The 18,412-nt window shown below is 38.2% G+C and overlaps 1 protein-coding gene across 1 annotated transcript in view; it reads right to left on the bottom strand.

Moving 5' to 3' along the window:
- cacna1c (calcium channel, voltage-dependent, L type, alpha 1C subunit) overlaps positions 1-18,412 on the bottom strand; it is a 270,222-nt gene that overhangs the window by 120,464 nt on the left and 131,346 nt on the right. Inside the window, exons 8-9 of the mRNA XM_042335422.1 lie at positions 13,517-13,620; positions 6,232-6,404 (exon numbers count right to left, since the gene is read on the bottom strand). Of these exons, the coding sequence (XP_042191356.1) occupies positions 6,232-6,404; positions 13,517-13,620 (277 nt within the window). The remainder of the gene's footprint in view (positions 1-6,231; positions 6,405-13,516; positions 13,621-18,412) is intronic.

The following is an 18,412-nucleotide window of genomic DNA, read 5'->3' on the forward strand; positions in this document are numbered from 1 at the left end:
AGTTACGCTGGTGGCCGCACCGACTCCCAGTGGCGATATGGCATCATGTGTCGCAGATCACATATGTATGCACGGATGCAGCACGCACACACTCAGCCAAAGCCAAGTGGTGGGAACAAGATAAAGATGCTTAAGCGAACATCAAGCCTTTCAAGTACAAATAAAAATACCAGACAAAAGAAAGAATGCCGATTAAATAAAACTGAAGATCAAAGAACAGCACGGCTGCATTGCAATAACTCGAGGACCTGCCTGCCGGATCACACAGCTTTGGTTAACGTAGCTTTGATAAGATCTTCTATCATTCATGAACTATGACTCTTTGATAGGATAGTCTATATTTCATGAGCTATGACCCAAACAAGCTTATCGCACATGTATGGTAGTTTTGCTTAAGGTGTACCCACATAGTTTATGGCATGTTAAATGGTTTGTGAGTGGTATCACTGAAATATATATTCCATATTGGATCCTTTGGTTGCAAGTATAGCTACAACAGGTACAGCTAGACCCTTATAAGAAAATAAATCAGCCAGTTGTGGCCATTAGCAACTTTGAAGAGAGTATTGTGGTCATAATGATGGATAAAGAGTAGATGCTTCTCGATAATATTTGACTCTTACTCTTGTTTACTCTTGTCTAATGATTTAAAAAGTAATTAACTCCAAACTTGGGTGTCGAGGACTGACAAATCCTTTCTTGCAATTTGGCGCAATCAACAGCCAAAATACCACTGAGAGTCTCACCTTAGCTCCATAAAACATCATGCCAGGAAAATTAGACATCATCATCAGACCTCTCCACCTTCCAACAGACATCTATCAACTACATTAGTATCTGGTTACAGGCATTTTATCTAATATATTCCAGCAGAGGAAAATGTCAAGAGGAAGTGAATTTAACCAGCATAAAATTATTCCTCTTAAAAATATTAAATAGAAAATAAAATAAACTTCTATTCTTTATAAGCGGTCACCTTTCTATGAAATTCAACACTAGGCTACTGATAGCTTTTCTGCCTTTGCTGGGCGTAAGTTGCTTTATTGCCCTCTCGGCTGAGCTTTGGTGCATGGATTTAAGGAATAACACATGAATCATAATTATATTGAGGTAAATTTGCCCCCCAAAATATTTTGATGAATAATGTTAGAATTTATGTATAAGCAACTTATCTCAAAACTATTCTCTTAAAGCTATACTCACAAATTAAAGAGCAGCAGAAATTCTACTTTCACATATTATAAAGCAAGAAAGATTTATTATACTTTTGAAAACAACTTCAGTTGAACAATGCTCCAAAGGAAATCATTTTTGGGGCATGGACGGTAGAGAGAATGAGCATGGAAATTACAAAAAGAATCAATAATTTTTGAATATCTTGAATATAACTTCAGGTCTCAAGTTGTTGTGATATTTCTTTATGCAAATTGTAAAAAATACATGAGATTCATCTATCTGTTAGGTTAAATGGCTAGAAAAGCAATTTAGGAATACGCAAAGGATATACATTTAGGGACTATTGAATTAGTTAAGATTTCCAGCTCAGAGAATGCAGACGGACACAAATCCCTCAATACCTTTGTCATTTGATATTCACTTGTTTGTAAATTTTGATTAGGGTATGACTCTTCAGGTTTCCTTAAATGCAAGAATTAAAACTCATCCAAGAGGATGATAAGGCTTTTGCCAATAACTCTCTAACCATCTGACAGGAGGCAATTTTCACTCTTCCTTCTTGTGAAGACATCCCTGGGCCTTCACTCCTCCTGGCAGTTCGGCTGAGATCAAGGAATTCACAGTGTGTGGAGTCACACCTTCTGTGACACATTGAGTATCACACTTGTTGAGGCACAGCACAATAGTACAATTAAGCCTCTCCCTCCTAATATGCCCCAGTTCTGATGAAGGGTCATGGACCTGAAACGTTGACTCACTTTCCTTTCTCCATAGATGCTGTCTGACCTGCTGAGTGTTCCCAGCGACTTCTGTTTTTATTACAATAGTATAGTTTCCTGGGTCCTTCACTGTCCTGAATATTTTGTTGCTTTGTAAATCAATGTACATTTTTGGTCAGCCGGGTGTCTGACACAATGCAGAAACCTATCATCATGCTTAAGAGCGTCAATTCTGACTGGGAGTTTCATATAGGTATTGTCAACTACACATGGAAATTTCTGCATGTCTGGAATGGAGCCCACATCCACTCCCTCAAGGGATAGTAACAGTAATTGTATTATCCACTGTTAATGGTTATGAACTTTTAACATTATAATTCAGTGCCATTAATGCTGTGGAACCAAAGAATGGGATGAAAGACTCCCAAACCTTGATGATTAGAAAAGGGAAAGAAAGCAAGCACTTCAAGAATGTTATTTATTCAACCAAACTTAATGATACCCAATAATATTTTTGGCATAACATATGCTAATTTTTGGCCAGGAGATTTGCAAAGAACCAAATATAAAACTACAGTTCTTAATAAAATAATACTGTCATGTATGACTGCCAGGTCAGATCCATAGTGATGACAGCCTTGAGACTTCCATAAACTCTTAGGTCTAGTCTGTCCATTGCTTCAGTTTTTATAAAACTTGGAATAGTGATTTTCCAGCATTTAGTCACAATTACAAATGCACTCATTTCCCATCAGCAATTACACTCAAGAATCCCTTAAGCCTTCCATCACAAACAATTCCAATCTGCAGCCAACAGAAATTAGGACTAGAATCAGCTGTACCATATTTCTATTTTGCAACCTTCACTGTTCAAATTTAGTTCTGTGATACAGAAACAAAGTTGTTGGCCAGGATTTTGGGAGAAACTCCCTTCTGCTTTTGAGTAGTGTCATGGAAACTTTAACATTCACTTGAACAATCTCAGTTTAACATCTTTCCGAAGGACAGCACTTGCAATGCAGCGATCTCACAGCACCGCACAGTAGTGTTGGCCTGGACTATGAACTCAAAGTTTCAACCTGTGGCCTGAGCCTGCAATCTTCTGACTCAGAGGAAAGAGTGCTACTAACTGATCTGGCTGCAACAACAACAACTGTATCTTGCATCTTTGCCTTTCACTTAGGGTAACTTCTCGGATTGCTTTCATCTCTGGAGAGAAATGTTCTAACCCGTCCAAGCTTTCTTGATAACTATTCACTAATTTCTAAATTAGCGCTGTGCTCTCGCCAATGCTATAATATCCTTCCTGAAATAACCAGAGCTGCACGCAGAACTTCAAATGTGGTTTTCTATAAATTTAACATTTCTTCCCTGCATGTGTACTCTATTCCTATGGACATAAAAAATGATTTGCATTATTCATGTCTTTGCCCACCTGTGCTTCTACTTTTTGAATCCTGTGAATCGTAAACTCTAGAGCCCTTTGTTTATCTAGCCCTCTTAGGTTCCTACCATCCAGGGAATAGTCAGGTGCTTTATTCTTCCTGCCAAAGTACAATCTCTGCATTTCCAAACTTAAACTTAATAACAGCATTATTAACCTCTCCTCCAACCCTGAGGAGATGTTCCCATTTTACTACAGAAACTCATCTGTGACCAGTAAAAAAAACAACAGTAACCCCTTAAGGCTGTGTAGATAATGTTTTGCTCAAGATTTCAAAAATAAATATTGTAGTCATCCTGCTTTGAAACTTCTTGATATATTTGCAATGGTAATTTTGCCAATGTAAGAATTCAGTAAACGTAAAATGTAAAAAAAAAGTTCATATTGATGCATCATTGTGGTCACCTGAAAGCCTTGGCAATGAAACCCAAAAATAATAGAGAAACTATTATTTCTCTATTATCTGAAATAAATCCATCTCCTCACAGTCAGAGATTGAGGAGAGAATGGGCAAGGCGGTGGGAGAGTGGATGGATGATTTGGTTGGTGGTGGAGAATAGGAGCTTGGGGTTGTCCTTCGCCTCCAAGATTATCTTGGAGCAGAAGGATGATTTGGCGGAGGTGAGGACGGAGCGGTACATTTTTGATGTGATCCAGCCAGATCTGCCGGTGGACTGTTAGATCAGAATTAAGCCAGGTGCGTTCGGCTTGAGGGAGCGGAGGTGGTTGGTGTACCAGGGTGAGGTTTGTGAGTAGGATGCGATTCGGGAGGTGATGGGGTCAAGGGCATCAAGAGTGGTGGAGAGGGAGTTGTGGAGGAGAGTGAGCAAGGAGAATAAATCACTATGGGAGGTCGGTCAGAGGGGGAGGAGTTCAGATGACTCCAGGGCAGCAGAGAGGGATTGCGGGAAGATTTTTTTCCAGGAAAATAAGAAAAGAAGAGAAGTCTTAATTAAGAAAGGAAGTTTTAATTCAGCTTCGAAGATGTAAAATCTAAACCTGGGAAGTATAGGCTGCTCTGGTGTTAATGTTTCTTTGGATTTCCCTCCTCATTTCTTTTAGAGGAGGTGCCGGGTCTCCACTATGTACTGTGCTTCAAAGCTAGAAGTCATTAGTGTAGCCACATATCCCACTATATTGTGGTGTCACACTTCAAAACTCTAACATGCAGTGCCATTAAGTTGACCGTGTTTTACATATCTTTCTATAATTTGAGAGACATGTTCCCTCACAATCCTGTCATATGTGCTTTTTTTTATATAGTTTTCTGCTCTCAAAATCTTTCCTGGTTCATGCACCCAAGCACAATGATAGGTTTCAGCATGTGTCACACACTCAACTGACAACAAAAAGGGTGAAAGATTGAGGAACTATGTTCTTAATCAGTACACAAACAGTCTTTAAATCATTATTCAAGCAACTTCCGTAAAAAGTCATATTTTCAGGAAAAAGAACAAATGGACCCTTTTGACAAAGAATGTATGTTAAATTCTAAGTCTTTGCCTTTTCTAAATATATAAATTGCACTGCAGATCCCATTCAATAGCAATCGGAGTCAAGACCCATGAGTACTTCAACATTTTACACCACATTCTAATCCCATTTCAATCTCTGTGAGCACCATCTACCAGCGAGCTCTGCAAATCTATTTAACCATGGACCACATACTGTATACTGTATGAAAATAATTAAATGTAACCTATACAATAATACAATGGTCCTGTGTGTGCCTGCATTAGAATACCACCTGCATGCAAGCCCTGATTCATGGTTCAAAGTAAATATTGTCTCAGAGAATACGATGATCACCTTTATGACTGCTACACTTCTAGGATGCAGCCAATAACAATCTTCCATATTTCAGCTTTTCAATTGCTATAAAACCAAAACCTAAAGACAGTTTGCAGCCAATGAAAAAACATGTTTTACCCATACTAATTCTCCCAATGGGAGTTGGAAAAAAGGAAGATGAAACAAAACTTTTTGATTCGTTCAAAATTTTAAATAATTAGAAAAAAGTTTTCAAAAGATCAAAATAGGAAAAAAAAACTAAAATTGTTTTTTCTCTTTGTGATAAGGGATTGAAAATCATAAAACCATAAAACAAACTTTCAATTAAATGATAAACTATTCTTAATCTCATTGTAAAACATCAAACACGGAGAGTTAATCTAGCAGAACATATATTTGCTAAGTATTTTATTTGGAGATTTTATGAGATCTAATGAAAGATTGAAAATTAAATCCTCAGCAAATTTAAGAGGCTATAAAACAGACTTTGTTTTGTATGGGAAGACTCTATTTGTAACTTAGTGTTTCCCCTTTTCTTTAGTCTTTTAGGACCATATCCCAATGGTGGGTAAGAAGATTGGTGGGAAAATTAGTGTGAGGCATCCACCAATGCTACACTTGGACTGCTACACGGTGGATTGAGTAGACCTGGGCAATAGGACTATCATTCCTGTTTCACTACTCTCCCATGAATGTAGGACATCAGTTGGCCTGAGTCTGTGTTTGCTCTCTGTAGTATGATTGAAATGTAGAACTGAGTTATGTGAACAAGTCATGGGATTGAATTCACATCTGTCACACTTTGGTGTGTGTTGCTTCTCCAACCTCGGTCACACAGAAGTACTCTTCAGGTAGACATTTAGTCTGGCTAATGATATTATAAATCTGGCAGTTTAGGAAGAATGTTTGTCGCCAGAGTTATGTAACTGAATCAATTATTTCAATGGTTATATGCTTTATATACATCTAAAGACAGTAAGAATCTCCAGATTATTTATAAAACCTAACATATCAGTACAGTTATCCTTTTGAAATTTGTCCAAATTAATCAATTTCCACTGTAGAGTTAGGCATCTCAAAATGTGAAATGATATTACTTACTGTTTCTGGGTTTCTCTTCTTCCATTCCCTCATCTTCATTTTCTGGATCTATGTCTTCAGCTTGAGTAATCCAGTCCAAGTATCCCTTTAGATCCTCCTCTAATTGTTGTTTCTCTCTTAGTTTCTGAAAATCACCACGAGCCTTGGCCTTCTCTCTCTCTTTGGAAAACTCTCTGTCTCCCCAAAAATACAAAACATATATTTTAGGCCACAGGTCCACATACAAATGGTTAGAACTGTTAGTACAAACTTTTTGTTCTGTACAAACACCACCCCCCTGATCCCACTAAGAATCCATATACCATATACAGATATATATAGAAATGACTTGGATGAGGAAGTAGAGTTTTATATCTAAATTTGCAGATGACACAAAGTTAGGAGGCACAGTAAATTGTATAGATGGGAGCAGGAAATTACAAAGGTACGTAGACTGATTAAGTGAGTGGGAAAAACTGTGGCAGATGAAGTTCAATGTGGGGAAGTGAGAAACTAAGAACTCTGGAGATGCAAAGCGATTTTGGTGTCCACATACACAAATCACTAAAAACATGTTCGCAGGTTAAAAAAAAATGATCAAAAAGGCTAATGGGATGTTGGCCCTTATCTCAAGGGGGCTAGAATATAAAGGAGAGGAAATGATGCTTCAACTATATACAGCCTTGGTCAAACCCCATCTGGAGACCTGCATTCAGTTTTGGGCACCCCACCTCAGGAGGATATATTCGCCCTCGAGGTGCAGATTCACCAGAATGATACCACACTTAAAAGGGTTAAATTACGAGAACAGGTTTCATAAACTTGGGTCTCTATTCCATTGAGTTTAGAAGATTGAGGAGTGATATCATCGAGATTTTTAAAATAATAAAGGGATTCGACAGGGTAGCTTCAGAGAAACTATTTCCTCTGATTAGAGAATCCAGAAAAAGAGGCAGAATCTTAAAATTAGAGACAGGCTATTTAGACGTGAAATTAGGAGACAGTTTTTCCACACGAAAGTTAGTGGAAATCTGGAACTCTCTCCCCAAAAGACTATGGATGATGGATCCATTCACATTTTCAAGACTGAGGTGAATAGATTTCTGTTAGGTTAGGGTATCAAGGGATATGGGGCAATTGGTGGGTAATTGGAGTTGAGGTACAGATTAGCCATGATCTTATAGAATGGTGGAATAGGCTCAAGGGACTGCATGGCCTACTCCTGTTCCTATGTTCCTATATTAATCCATAAAGTAGGATCATCATATCAGAGCAAACATCAACCAAATTTTAACTTCCATTCAAAGGAGCTTTTACCATTCCCATGAATCCACAATAATGAGGTTTACCCAATCCTCCACGGTTGTATTGCAATTGCAAGCTTCAAATTATGGGGTGGTGGCTTCTCAGCAGTTTAAATGCATCTCAATTTAATTATAATAAAATCTATGATAAATTTTGTAATTATCGGGTATTCACTCCTCAGCAATTTAAAAGTACCTTGAGATTGAATTATATTCTGATGGAAGTACCAGTTATTTTTATTGTTTATTGAACAGTGTACAGATACTTGGTAGAGGAGGCTTGGCATAGATGAATGACTAGTGACACATTTAACCTGATGGCGCATACCATCATATAACAAGCACTACAAGGTATTCTCAGTTGCAGTTCTCCAGTGAATGAACAATTCCATGCACATGGTACTTAGAATACACGACAGGTTGAAATGTGTACTAATTCATTACACTCCAATTTTACATGACTAAACTATTTTACTTCATTGCCATAGTTTACTGTACACTGAGAGGTAATTCATTTTTCTGCAGGTTTTTCATTGAGTTTATTTTCTGTGATTGTTGAGATTTTCTATGTGACTCCACATCATATGAAATATGAAAATATGATCAGGAAAATATGGTAATCCTGGACGAGGAATTTAATAGCAAAAAACGTGTGGTTTACTGCAAAATAAAGCATGATGTTCTGCAGAGGTCTAACTCTAAAGCATTTTACACTCTGTTTGATGCAGTGTAACAACAGTTTTACAGAAGTTTTAAACTCCTGCAATATATTAACAATAGTACTGCATCAAAATTGACTAAACCCGTTCCTCCACAGATCTGTAATCTTGGTCTCTTGTTGACAGACATTCATGAGTTAGCAGTGCAATCCTGGGAGTCCCTCATCCTTCCACATCTGTGTCAAGTAAACCTGCAAATGGTATAGGAGCCAAGGTTTTTTGACTTATTCTTTCCTCTGATAATACTTTGGTTTGAATTAAGAGTGAACATCAAATCTCATTTCTTCTGTTCAAAAAACTATCCATAGCTCCCAGGAATCAAGAGGCATATTGCAGTTCTTCTTTAAATTCTTTCTTCTGTTCATCTTCAATTGAAAATATAAAATCTTCTTTGCCAAATTATCCTCTGACAGTTTGACTGCATGTCCACTCCACCTGAGCTGTGCTTAAACCTGAATGGCTTCTAAACCAGCTTTTTCTGTTATGCTAAGAACTTAAGCATTTGTGTTGGCATTGTTTGGGATATTCGCGATGAGCTGAAGACAGTGCAGGCAGAACTTGAGAAGGTTCACTGCCAGTTCACAATCCAGCCTTCACAAATATGATAGTGGTTAACACAAGTCCTTCATGCACCTGTAGCTTTGTTTTTTTCCTTCAGTCCATTAATTATTATTCATGATGATAATTTATACCAATCTCGACATATGTTATTACTAAAACTCACATACTAAAACTGTCCAGATTTTTTTTTAAAAAGTCATAAAAGGATAAATGAATATATTTCCCAAAATTATCACGATAAGGTTTTGCTACAGTTTTGGAAGGAGAAGAATATCCAAGTTTATCTGTTTTTATTTTAATTCACAAAATTGTGTCTTGTTTATTCACTGCAATGTCAATGGCCTGAAGAATTTAACTATGAGTAAACCTTAATGAGCAGATCATTCCATTGATGTAGAAATGACTAGCAGTAAAGATATGATGAATTGATACTATTCACATAGTGCACCATGTCCTCGAATTAATAAAAGTTATTAATTGTATCTCATTTAATCCATTGCCAGACCTGAGACCAATTTCTTACTCTGGTCAGCCCCAGGAAATGCCTCAGTTAGTGCTACAAATATGAAGTATTTTACTCATTTGCTTCCATCCTTGTCCAACTTTCTACTTCTGTTCTCACTGGAACTTCAATTATAAATACTGTATATTTTAATATTGACAGTTTGGATAGGATATATCTGTGGTAAGATTCACATTCTGGCACTGATTGAAATTATTTTTATTCTTATAATAAAAATCTCAAAAGGACAGGCAGCTTGGAACTTTAACTGGCTCCCAGACAATTTGTTAAAATATATGGTTTTTGTACTTGTGTCTGCCCATCATTTTTTATTTTAATCCCTATTAATGGGAATTACAAGATGACAAGCAATATTTTCTCAACAGAGGCAAAAACCACTTTGTATAAAGACACATTAAGGTGACCCCAAGTTTATAATAGTACAGAATGAAACAGAAATAAAACTAAGTCTTTTTTACAATATATTTTATAGTATAAACAAATACTTGATGGTAAGCTGTTGTGTATGTAATTTATTAACTCATTAGCTGGGCCAAAAGAAAAGTGCGGCTGCATGTTTTCTGTGGAATCCGCTACAAATTCCCCCTCTGCTACAAACCTGTACACACAGTGTGCTAGGCCACGGGCTTCTGCACTGTTTGCTCAATGTTGCTACTATGGGCAAAACGGCTCCAGTTACGCATGATGGCAGCGGAAGCATCGTGAGCGGGAAATCGGCTTCACCCGGTGCCCACGGCCTAAACTGAGCTCCTGCGATGAATTCTTGCTGTACTATTCAAATTAACATTTTTAATACTTGAAACATAACTATATGTTCAGGAAATAAATGCCTAGAATTTTAAGCCGGGTTGTTTCACAAAAGGCGTCTCTCGATAGCACCGATCAACTCTCCAAAGTTTTCTGCCAAATTTATCAAATTTCTCTGCAATTCTCAGGAAATTTGGCAAATGCCCCACAATTTGGGGCAAATATTTCTGCACTTTTCCATTGGCCCAGTTCATCAGTGAGACAAACAAAAGTCATTCAAGCCTACAAATGTAGAAGGTATTTGGCATCCCTTACTTATGGTGTAAATTCCATATTCAAGGGATTATTCTTTACACTTTCAGAAGTCAGGCTGACTGAAAAATGTGCATGTATTCAAACCATAAGTGGACTATTTTCATCTTGGCTCAGTACAGCACTCTCTTATTTGAGTTAGAAGGACATAGTCTAAGATGACATTCCAAGGCAATGCTGGGGAATGCATTGCATTGTCTGAGGTGCCGTCCATCAGATTACATGTTAAACCAAGGTCCAGTCTGCCTGTTTAGGTGGATGTTAAAGTTCCCATGGCACCATTCGAAATGAGAAGGGAGTTTCTCCATTCAATAATCCCCAAAATAAAACTGGTCATTCATTTCATGGCTGTTTGTGGGATATTGCTGTGCCTAATTATTCTGCCGTGTTTGCCTCCAAACACACAGTCACTCCATTTCACAGAAAGTCCTGTGACATACTTTGAGATGTCCTTCCGACATGATAAGCCGGCTCCACTGGCTCCCCATCCCTCAGAGGATTGAGTTTAAAATTCTCGTGCTCACTTTCACAGGCCCTCCATGGCCTTTGCCCCTCCTACCTCTCCAACCTGCTAACCTCTAATCAACTTGTCCACTCCCTCCACTCAGCAGGCTCCGGCCTGCTCCATGTCCCTTGTCCAGCCTGCACCACCATTGGTAGTCGGGCCTTCAGCCTCTCTGCCCCCACCCCTTCGCCTCCCTCTGTCCCTTGCTCCTTCAAGGCACACCTCAACACCCTCCTATTCGACCGTGCCTTTGGCTACCCTCCCTGCCCTCCACCCTCTTTGATCCCAACCCCCACACCCCCCCCACCTCCCCCGCTCGGATCCTAATTCCTGACTGTTCAGCACCTTGAGACGGCCTCCCGACCTGAAAGGTGTTTTACAAACGTAATTTTGTATTGTTTAAGGGGCTGTACCAAATGCAAAACATATTACTTTCACTGGATAAAAGTATCATGTCACTCTTTTCTTCCAGTTAAAAATATCAGGATTGTCAGGATTGCTAATGTCATTTCTTGTGAATACCTGCATGTTGCGCATTGTGAGGTAAGTGACATCAGCAGCACTTCTTCTCATGTGCGCAAGAAGTGACGTTTGCAAGCCTTTCTATATATAGCGCACATTGCACAGGAAGTAACGTCAGTTCTGGGCAACTTGACAGCCCAGAATTCAATCATTTTTTGGTGTATTTTGGTATATTTTGTTGAGGACGAACGAACTAACAAACTAACAAACTAGCAAACTATATTTTGAAGTATAAAACTAGTTCAATCAAATATCGTGCTGATCTCAACCAACTGGGATTAGTGGAGTGGAGTCCTGTAGCTCAGTGGTTAGAGCACTCGCTTTGCAGGTGAGAGACCTGAGTTCAATTCCAGGCAGGGCGAAACCTTGGGCAAGTTTCCTTACTCCACACGCCTAATAATAATCCCTCCAAAAAACCAAAAACAATAATTAAATTTATTCATTTTCAATCTACGACTGTTTGTGGGACATTGCTGTGCGCAATTGGCTGCCGCGTTCGCCCACAAATATACAGTCAATTCACTTTACAGTGTGTTCTGTGAAGCGCTTTGGGACGTCCTCCTGACGTGAAAAGCGCTATATCAAATGCAAGGATTATTATTATTATTATATATTACCAATATTATCGGCTTTGTATAGCAAACAAGTTATCACCCTGTAAAGTTGTTAGTAAATGCTTTTTTGCTAATATTGATCGGCAAGTAGAATTATAACATTTTTGGTCTGAAAACATTAACTTACATATAATGGGACCATGATACACAGTGCTTTCAGACAATTGCTTTTCCTACAACAGTTATAAACCCCTTTGATAAAGAGGGCTGCTGCCTTTGCATACTTATTTTTTCAGACTAATTGCTCCTGTCCAATAATTCATCTCCATTTTGCTCAACACCATTTTCTCTCCCTTTGCCCAGAAAACATTTTTAAGATACATTTTATGGCATAAACAGATACTGGATGATAAGATGTTGTGTATGCAATCTATTGGCTCATCCATGACTGACAGCATTCACTATTTCCAAAATATCAGATTTTTAGGGTCCATTCTGTATGCTTCAGTGCCTTCTCTAAGTCATATACGTCTTCCTTGCTTCACTAAGATGATCACTTGAAGACAATTTCATTAAAGATGAGGAACAAAAATAGCCAATGAAATCTTGAAACAATGAAACCTCGCTAAAGCTAGTGTCTCGCAGTCATCACTTGTCACTGTGTTTATGCTTTAAAATTCTGGGTGAGGTAATCTGGGCCCAGACAAACAAATGCTCTCTGATTTTACATTAAAAATGCCTTGGGACATCCTCCCAATGTGAAAGGCGCTATACAAATGTAATTTAAAAAAAAACAATTCTTTAAATCACTGCACTAGTAAAAACATTCACGATTCATGATATCATGGAAAGAATTTTGGTTCAAGGATGAATGAGAAACAGATTAAGTCAATTTATAATATAACATTTAGGATCATTAGATAATTGAAAACAGTTTTCAAATCCAAATGAAGAACAAAAGAAGAAAAATGAAATAAGTAAATTAGAACTTTTTCTTCAATTGTCAGAAACATACCTTGACCAGTATTACAATTAAAAGTTTTTACTGTAACATTAGGAACTATTGTTATGAATAGATTGAAAACCATATAATTCAATAAATGTCTGAACAAAAAACAATCACAAAATTAGAAATAAACATAAAATAAAACAAAACAAAAATGAAAACAATACTGCCAACCTGCTGAGCACAGCAGGTACTACATTAAAGATTAAAAAAATGACCCTAGGATAAGAAGATAAGAGTAACAAAATAGATCCACAGCTACTCATTCCCCCCTACGGTATCATTTACTTGGAAAAATGGAATGATAATTAGAAATTTTGCTCAGCATAGGAGCACAGCAAGTTCCCAAGTGACAGTTACCATATCACTGGCATCTGAGCCATCCTGACAATTTCCTTCTGGGAGCAACTACAGAATCTAAACTGAAGCCTAAAGTTATACAAGTCTGATTACAACCTAGTGATGACTGAGAGAAACTAATCATGGCCTTTTGCCTGGTAGGATGGGGAAGAAGATGGGAAGAGGGGGTAAAGATAGCAAACTTGCATCTTACCCGCTTAATACACCAAGAACCAGATTTAGAACGAAAAAGGATCCAAAGATGACCAGACTCACAAAATAGACCCAGGGTAACTCAAAGCCCATGGCATCCTGCATCTGGAAAGATGAAGGAGGGTTAACAGAGAAATAGTTTGCAGATTGAAAGCTAGAGGAGTGACGAGGTTAGAGAAATACACTCCAAAGTCATGCACAGCGATTCAATGGCATGCACTTCCCGGTTTCAGATTTCAAAAAATAAAAAGTTATATAAGAACTCCATGCAAATCATGATCTTTATTTTTAACAGTTTGCTGTTTTAATTATGGTTGATGCATCTTACATTTTATCTTATATAAACACATGAAGTTAAAAACTGCTGACACAGCCCACAGTCCTCACTCTAACTTTTTTTAAAAAATTGTCTTGCACTGAATCTATACTCTCTACTGCCTACTGAATTAGGTATCTGACCACTTTGGTTTTGAATGCATTTGTCATACTAGTTGACAGCCTATTCTACAAGTTACCAATTTAGTGTAAAGCTGTTCTTGATGAATTGTTTTTACCTCATTTAATGTACGGTATGCATGGTGAGCACTGAGTAGATCAGAAAATGGTCACCATTTATCCATTCCAGAAACAAGATATTTTCCTGTAAAAAGTAATGTTTCAATATTTCCTGACTACCCGTTTCAGCCTTAAAGCACACTTTTTAAACTATATGAACTCTGACCAAAAAACGAAACAAAATTGTAATCCTGGGAGGAGAGCTGCATTATTGGAAGTGCCATCCTTTTAGATGGTACATTAAACCAAGGTCAAGGTGGAGTTTAAAGATCCCAATAGATTATTTGAAAAGAGAAGTGAGTTCCTCCCAGGAACAATAATTGTCCAGATACATTAGATATTGAATTGATGGCTGTTTGTAGGTCATTGCTGTGTGCAAATTGTTTTCACGTTCATCTATAAAACAGTTGTTACACATTACAGCAATTTACTGTGAATTTGATACTTCAAAATTATTGGCACTTTATCAAATGCAAGGATTATTATCATCACATAATGTATAGAATTGCTTGCTCTCATCTCTCCCTATCGCTGTCTAAATGGGAATACACAATTCCAAAGACCTGAGTATCTTATCTTAATAAAAAAGACACCTCATCATTTCAATCAACATAAAGAAATCAATGATAATATTTGGCACTCAAACGGTTACACAAAGCATTCCAGGAAGTCAGTTTGTCATCAAATTAAGACATCACTGGTTCAATATGTGTTTTACTTTAAACAAAAAAGATGCCTAATGATACATGAGAAATATAATCTCGGGAGACTGGTACAGTTTCCTCTCAAGTCCTTGGGGGTATCAAATCTCAGTATATGATGCCATTCTCAAGCCTTTTAATCTTTAAAGGCCTGAGATACTCATCCCAATGACTACAGTGCTATGTTCTCATAGATTGTTGATGGGAAAAAATAATCCTCAAGGACAAAATATATTAAAGCAAAATGTATAATAGGCAGGAATGTGTAGATAAAGTCCCTTCTCCATGACCGAATTACCACTATGGTAATTTACAAGAGTTGTCAAAGGGAAGAAATGCTTTTATATTATCTGTTCATGTTGCCTTAGGCCAATTTAGCTTTTTTTAAAGCCTGAGAATCATTCAGAAGCATCTTGTACTTTGTACAAAGTATAACTACAGCCCACATATTTTGTCAGTAAGAAACAGAAAAATGCAGCTGAAGATAGTTTTATTTTTGTTGAGTTTCTCAGAATTAATAAGAGGGAACTGACTTTGTCATGATAGTATCCATATACTGCTGAAAATGCAACTAAAAGCCACAGAGAATTAAATGAGAATTAATGGCAAACCTGTATAAAAAGAGACCCAGTCCCAGGTGAGTATAGCACAAAAATAATCATTCTTAACTGAAGTCACCAGCAGAATGTTACAGACACACAATCTGGAACAGTTCTGTAAAGTCTTACACTTCAATTTTAATGTAAACGTTTAGAGATTGTCACGCTCTATTTCAACACTTGCTGTGCTTTATTCACGCAGGCTGCAGTGATTCCTTTTGATCTGCACAAGGGCAAAATTATATATTTGGAAAGTATAGGAAAGTGACTGAAGTGCAATCTTGAAGTTCACACTAGCACAAGCCATTACAACTAATCTGTTTTAAAATTTTAAAAAAATCAGTTAAAGCAAGTTAGAGCTGCAATGGAGTGTACAGGAAAATTATTTTGTAGGCTAGGATGCAATAAGAAAGGTGGGATAATATTTTAAGAATTCAAGTTATCATAACATATTACAATACATAATCCTTTCAAATAATGCGTTTGCCTTCACAAAGCAAACAGAAAAGAATCAAATATTTACAAGCTTTGTTTTTACAAAACTTATTTTTTCCCTCCTATCATGAGCTTTAGTCATCACAAATTCTCCCCGCTGTTGACTCATTGTGATAGGCCTGATCTTCCATGGACAGTATTATTTTTGTTTGATCTTCATCCAGTAGGATATATGATTTGATTGAGAAGATAAATAATGTCCACCTTTCCTTCATTTCCTTTTCCCTTCCCTGTAAAACATTACCTTGCTAACAGAAAGCATTTTATCTAATGGACAAACTGAGAATGGATGAAACTAAAGCAAGTGAAGCAGTAGAACTCAAATGGCAGACATCAAGAGAGTAAATTAATCTTCCTTTGGTTAGGAGTTGTTGCTCAAACACCATGGTATAAGAACTTCACTTTGTATCTATTAAGGCAAGGGATGACATTGGAGATCAGAACATATTTGTCTTTGCATCTCATAACAACTTCAAGCAGTCTAAGTGTGGGTAAAGTTCAGAGCACGTGAGTTCATCCCTCTCTCAAGACTTTCATGTATCTGGAGTGCCAACTGCAGAAACAATGCACCTTTTTTTATTTTCCACACCAGCCATTCTTACATGTTTTCAGTTACAAAGCAGAGACTGGCTACCTTCACACAGAAACAAAGGGAAAGAGGAAGAAAACAATTTATAAAAGAAAATCTGCAGGCAATTCAACCCGGGCAGCAGCCATTAACCCCCACCCCACCCCAGTCTGATTACAGAGTGACATTGGTATTAGCTTCAGAAATATCTCAGGAAGCAGCTGTGAGTTATGTAGATCTGTAAAGGTGTGTGGGTCACTCTACCAGTTCTAGGGCATAGCTTCAACTAACTGAGAAGTGCAGGAAGAATACTTGGAGTGAACTGAAACAGGGAAATCTTCCATGAGTGGACTTGATGGGGCTCTGGGTCATTTATTGCTCTTTCCTTTCTGTGAAGCTGTGTCTGTATCTCTTTATATAAATGTAATTTTAGAGATGTGAATTCAAAAAGCTGCAACAATTTGTAACAGTCATACACATTAAAAGATACCGCATTTTTAAAGAGAAACTTGAGTGTTTTAATTCATAACATATGTGTCGTGGTATGTGAAAAACAAGACAAATTCACCTTTTCTAAATAAAACTCCATTGCAGTTGGCTTCTATCGAAGATGTGAACTGATTTAAACCATAAATAGCAATGCTTAGCACAAGCCAAACTCAGAAACCTAAATGAAAATTTATAAACTATAGCATATGTTTCCAAATCATAAGTTAACACAATTACAGTTTTTTTATCAAATGCCAAAGTCTGTTTCAAGGATGTTGTGGGAAACTTTTGGTTTGATATCAAATTTTTCTCTGGCACTGGTCCTTTAACGGTTTTAAAGTATTTAAATTGGTTGCATTAACTTTTGCACCACGGATGTAAATGTACATCCAGATTACACATATTGTGAGTCTCAGAGAAGGTGTTGAATTATAGAGAGATAAGTTACTTCCACTATAGCTCATTTGAACAGCTTTGATAGAAGCCTGGGAGTTGATCCTCTTATTTACTGGCTTGCCCTCTAATTTATTGGCACTAGCTTGGCAAGCATATGGTCACAAGTTAGTGTCCCACAAGCTTCCTGATAATAAAATGTTGTCTACCATTTAGTGTGATTTACCCCTCCAATTGGGTTTCCATGGCACCCACAGCACAGAAACAGCCCTTGTCAAAGTGACAAATGATATTCTGTCCATCTGCGACCAGGGCTCCCTCTGCCTCCTCGTCTGCTGCTTTCGACACTGTCGACCACTCTATCCTCATCCACTGCCTCTCCTCAACCTCCACGGTGCTGTCATTGACTGGTTCAGATCGTACCTCTTACACCGCCTGCACTTCATCTCCACAAATGGCTTCTCCTCTAACCCCCGGACCATCTCGTGCGGCGTTTCTCAGGGCCCTGTCCTTGGTCCCCTCCTCTCCAATATCTGTATGCTCCCTCTTGGTGACATCATCTGCAGACATGGGGTCAACTTTCACATGTATGCAGATGACACCCAACTCTATCTCTCTGCCTCCACCCTTCACTCCAGGACCACTGCTGTCCTGACTGAATGTCTGTCAGACATCAAGTCCTGGAAGAGAGCTAACTTTCTCAGTTGAACGTCAAGAAGACCAAGGCTCTCCTGATTGGCTCCCGTCAGCGCCTCCTCACCTCAGGCACTGACAGCATCACCATCCATGGTTGCACACTCCACTTTGCTAAGCCAGTCCGGAACCTTGGGGTCTTGTTTGACCCTCAGCTATTCTTCCTAACCCACATCTGCTCCATGATCCATTCTGCCTTCCCCCACCTCCGCCACGTCGCCTGGCTCCTACACTGTCTCACACCGCAGGCCGCCGAGACTCTCATACATGCCTTCATTACATCGAGACTCGACTATGTAAACTCATTGCTTGTTGGCCTCCCCAACTCCTCTCTCCACGGCTCCACGACCCTATCATCCGCCCAACTCCACTGGCTTCCCATCACACGGAAGACACAGTTCAAG

The sequence above is a fragment of the Callorhinchus milii genome, unplaced genomic scaffold, assembly GCF_018977255.1.
Source record: "Callorhinchus milii isolate IMCB2004 unplaced genomic scaffold, IMCB_Cmil_1.0 Scaffold5, whole genome shotgun sequence".
NCBI lineage: Eukaryota > Metazoa > Chordata > Chondrichthyes > Chimaeriformes > Callorhinchidae > Callorhinchus > Callorhinchus milii.